Source organism: Penaeus vannamei, chromosome 26, assembly GCF_042767895.1.
Source record: "Penaeus vannamei isolate JL-2024 chromosome 26, ASM4276789v1, whole genome shotgun sequence".
NCBI lineage: Eukaryota > Metazoa > Arthropoda > Malacostraca > Decapoda > Penaeidae > Penaeus > Penaeus vannamei.
Genome location: NC_091574.1, coordinates 28,789,515 through 28,794,514, shown reverse-complemented (window position 1 = coordinate 28,794,514; position 5,000 = coordinate 28,789,515). Strand labels below are relative to the sequence as shown.

Below are 5,000 nucleotides of genomic sequence, written 5' to 3'. Positions count from 1 at the left end.
GTCTGTTTCTTGTCTTCTACAGGGTATTGTGGAGAGAGCACGCCCTGCGGTGTGCCGCGCCGCCCCGCCATCATGAGCGCTGTGCCCCTTCTGCTGCAGTGCCCTCAGACCCCCTCGTCTCCGTCGCCCCTGCACCGCCCGGCGCCGCGCACGCCCAACTCCCTGCGCCACTCCCGCACCCTCAGGCTCAACAACCGCAACTCCTTCCCGCCCGACCAGAACCAGGAGTCCCGCTGGGTGTCGCTTCTGGCCCGGGCCGCCCCCGCCAAGCCCTACGGCACCTGCAGCCCCGCGCCCCTGCACGCCCACATCTCCCACGCCCGCCAGGTGTCCCCCGTCACCCCGCCCACTATCACGCCGCCCGCGCTCACCCCGACGACCATCACCCCGGCCGCTGCGGTCATCCCGTCGCCCGTGAGCGCGCGCGCGCCGCCCGCGATCCACCCGGCCCCGCCCGTCGTCGCCGTCAAGCCGCCATGCACCACGCCCGTGGCCCCCGCTGAGACGCACCAGGCACGCCCGCCCCCCGCCCACGCCCAGCCCGCCGCGCACAAGCCCCTGGCGCCCACGGCCTCCTTCAGCCGCGGCCTCACGTCGCCCACCGCCATCAAGCTCTTCAACCCGAGTCGCCGCCTCAACAAGTCGCAGTCGCAGCTCATCATGCCGCGCATGAAGTCGCTGCTGCGCGCCGGCCAGGGCCAGCGCTCCCTCAAGGAGAGGAAGGACACGCCGCCCGCCACCGCGCGGAGCCCCATGCCGCGCGAGGCCTCCGTCAGGAGCCTCACCAACTACGAGCAGGCCAACTCGCCGGAGCCGCTCATCCGGAAGTGCCACACGGTGCTGGCGCTTTCCTCGGCCGCCGGCGGCGCCGCGCACACCCGCCTCGTCAAGGACAAGAAGAGCAAACTCAGCTTCTTCAGACGAATGTCGCCCTCCAAGTCCGCCGTCTTTTCCTCCAACAAAATGACCATCGCCAAGTCGCCCTCGGCCGTGTCGGACCTCCGGCGGCTGCGCAAGGACTCGAGCATGCTGTTCCCTCAGCTGGAGACGGAGGGCGAGGTCGGCGGCTGCTCGAGGTGCGCCTCCGCGGCCTCCATAGCGTCCAGAGGCTACGCGGGTCTCGCCCAAGACTCCGTCTTCTGCAAGCTCTGCCTCTCCGACGTGTCCATCCAGGCGATGTACCAGCTGCAGTTGTGCCAATGCCGTTTTTGTAAATATGTAAGTGTTTAAGCCCTTGCTCTTGTTTCTTAGCATACTTCATTCACTGCCTTAATACTAGATTATGAAAATCAGTGTCCTTACGACCCTTCCAATGCCAATAGATTCTCTATCCACGTTTTCCATCTGCACGCAAAAGCCCAAAAATGCAGATCTCAACAACCCCGTTCCCTCCTCCTCCCGCAGTGCATGGCTGTGTATGTGGCGTTGAAGATCCGGGAGGGAGACTACACGATCGAGTGTCCCGACGCCAACTGCGACTGCAGCGGAGAGCTCACCCTTGAGGAGGTGGAGAGCTTAGTGGGGAGCGAACTGTTCCAGCTCCACCTCAAGTTCAGAAAGAACACAGGTAAGGGGGTTGGGTACGTGGGGATGGTGTGCGGGTGCTTGTATTGTTGGTCTTATGAATATTTAAAGATTCTCTCCCTCTCTCTCTCTCTCTCTCTCTCTCTCTCTCTCTCTCTCTCTCTCTCTCTCTCTCTCTCTCTCTCTCTCTCTCTCTCTCTCTCTCTCTTTCTCTATCTATATGTCTATCTATCCATCAATCTATATCTATCTACCTATTTTTCTCTCCCTTTCATCTCATCCACCTCATGGAAATTAACAGTTCCTTCTCCGTATTTCCAGAAGTGGACAAGGACCCGGTGAAGGCTTGGTGCCCGATGCCAGGCTGCGAAACCGTAGTCAGTCTACCGATCTCCAAATTCGAGGGTCCTCAGTGCACGACCTGTCCTGCCTGCACAGCCGTCTTCTGCGCCTCCTGCAGCGAGCCTTGGCACCCGAGCCAGCCCTGTCACACGGACAACGCTGAATCACTGGTAAGATTCGGGTGTAATGTGGTCGCCATTTTGTAGAATTTTAAATTACTTGTACAATATAAATCCCAATCATGATAATCACTTCGAGTATATCCAACACAATAAATCCACAATAATAAATAACTATAGTAATACATTAAAAATATTAATACATATTAATTTTATATATTTTTATATAACAAAAATTATAATGTCAAAAATATAAATGAAAAAATAAAAAATAAAAATAACTAAAAAATATATATATAATAATAATAGAAAGATATAAATAAAAAATAAATAAATAAATAAACAGATTATCCACATCATCTCACTTCAATAAATCTAAGATGTATCTCCTGTTCTTCCTCCTCCAGGCGGTCCCAAACGACGAGACAATTAAGCGGTGTCCGTCTTGCAAGGTTCCTATAGAGCGCGACGCCGGTTGTGCGCAGATGTTGTGCAAGAAATGTAAACACGTGTTCTGCTGGTACTGCCTCACCTCCTTGGACGTAAGTGGCTCCGCTGTTTCGCTTGCGTTGGGTCTGGGATTGGCTCAGTATAGTTATTGTTATTTTTTTATTTATTGTTGTTATTACTTTTATTATTAATGTTGTTCTTGTTATTTTTGTTATTATTATTATTATTATTATTATCATTATTATTACTATTTTTTTTGTTATTATTATTGATATTATTATCATTAATATTGTTATTTTTATTATTATTTATTATTATTATTATTATCATTACTATCATTATTATTATTATTATCATTACTATCATTATTATTATTATTATTATTATTATCATTATTATTATTATTATTATTACGTTATGACTTACATGATGTACGCTATTTAGAGAAAAAAACATAACCTTGTTGGCTTCTTTAACTGCAATGGTTTCTAATCTCGATTTTTTTCCCGCCTTCCTCCAGGACGACTTCCTGTTGCGTCACTACGACAAGGGTCCGTGCAAGAACAAGCTAGGCCACAGTCGAGCCTCGGTCCTGTGGCATCGAGCTCAGGTCATAGGCATCTTCGCAGGCTTCGGTCTCCTCCTGGTGGTGGCGTCGCCGCTGCTCCTGTTCGTGGGCCCGTGCCTCCTGTGCTGCAAGTGCAAGCCCTGTTCCAAGCACGAGTCGGAGGAGGACAGCTTATACGGCATCTGAGAGCCAGGCCGAGCCACAGCGTTGTCACTTAAGCCAAAGATTGTGTTTTGGAGGAACCTTTCCGTTTTGAATATATATATATATATATATATATATATATATATATATATATATATATATACATATGTGATCTAAAGATACAGTTCACAAATTGTGTTATTAGTTTTTCACGGAGATGTTTCTGATGTTCCCAATAACTGTCTTTCACGAGATAGTGACAGTGTATGTGAGAGCTTGCTGATGTTTCTCGCCTACAATTCTATACGTTAATACAATAGCAAGCTGACGTACGGTGATGATATTATAGAACTGTGAATAATGAAAAAGCAAAAGAAATGTGTTACCTTTTTTTACGACAAGGAAAGGAAAAAAAAAGTCGTATTGAAAAGTAAAGGAAAAAAATACTTTTCCCACCATACAAAAATCATATTACAGTTGTTGTTTTTTCACGCGCGCGAAATGAAAATGGAATGTGTCCGAACTAAACTGTACTTAACCGAAAACAAAAGGTACTTAAGGAAAGAGACAGAGAAGAAACATCTCTAAAAGAGAAAAAGAAGAAAAAAAATACAGTGGATGATACATGATCCAAACTCCATAACACGTTCAGACACCCCCCCCCCCTCTCCCCCCTCAAACGAAGAATCTTTCTGGATTCTGTTGTAGATCAAAAAAAACAAAAGCTTTTTTACATTCTCGCAAGAGGAACGAATAAAGCTTGGGAGTATATATATATATAAATAAAAAAAACACACCTTTGATTTTATATTTCATAGTCACACGCTCGTATGATCTCTCTCGGGAAAAAAAGGAAGAGTTGAAAGGATATAGAGAATGAAAATGAAATTTGTGCACAAAATGAGAACACTTCATAATGCTTCATAGCTTTTTAATGTGAGCTTGACTGTGTCTAACCGCACTGTGCAATTTATTTATCGTATTTATACACTTACTTCGTCCCACTCCGTCTTGTCTTCTGTGCAGAGATAAGACGAAAAATTACCCCCTCCCCCTCCCTTCCCCCTTCTTCTGGTACTTCTATATGGACGCACAATATAGTGAACACTACTGTGATGCTTTGTATAATTAAGAAGATAAGGTTGCACGCCGTGGCAACGTTTCCCTCTATCGGGTGTGCAAGGCCAGAATTTGTCCCAGGAAAAAAAACAATTATGTAATATATGTATGTATGTATTCCCTGTGCGGTCACATTTGTTTTGTTACAAAAGAAATTATATAAAAAAAAAGATTTATCCACCACAAAAAAAGTTTATATTCTGAAATAAATTTTTATGTTAAAAGTTATAGCGTATTTGTTATCTTTTGTATGTCACCCTTCTCATCATGGTTCGACGAAACTAGTTTTCTGTGTGTGTTTGTGTGTGCGAAGTCCAAATCCATGCACGCAAATACGTACAGGCACAAGCACACACGCTCTAACACGCAGAAACACACTGATACATGCACATATTCCCGCACACACACGTAAAATCACGCACAAACACGCACACACACACACACACACACACACACACACACACACACACACACACACACACACACACACACACACACACACACACACACACACATACACACTTATACACACACACACACACACATACACACTTATACACACACACACACACACATACACACACACACGCCCGCACACACACGCACAAACACACACACACGCCCGCACACACACGCACAAACACACACGCACTTATACACATTCTCTCACACACACACTAATGCACACGCACATATATTATCTGTGTTTGCTACACAAATCAAGAAATTAAAAC

At 46.4% G+C, this 5,000-nt stretch overlaps 1 protein-coding gene across 2 annotated transcripts in view; it reads left to right on the top strand.

Annotated features, from left to right (window-relative positions):
- LOC113801149 (uncharacterized) overlaps window positions 1-4,490 on the top strand; it is a 38,553-nt gene extending 34,063 nt beyond the window's left edge. For both annotated transcript variants that reach the window (XM_027351966.2, XM_027351973.2), the window contains exons 2-6: window positions 23-1,218; window positions 1,405-1,567; window positions 1,846-2,036; window positions 2,393-2,527; window positions 2,956-4,490. In XM_027351966.2, coding sequence (XP_027207767.2) covers window positions 73-1,218; window positions 1,405-1,567; window positions 1,846-2,036; window positions 2,393-2,527; window positions 2,956-3,189 — 1,869 coding nt within the window. In that variant the 5' untranslated portion in view covers window positions 23-72 and the 3' untranslated portion in view covers window positions 3,190-4,490. The remainder of the gene's footprint in view (window positions 1-22; window positions 1,219-1,404; window positions 1,568-1,845; window positions 2,037-2,392; window positions 2,528-2,955) is intronic.
- Window positions 4,491-5,000: the final 510 nt, after the last annotated feature.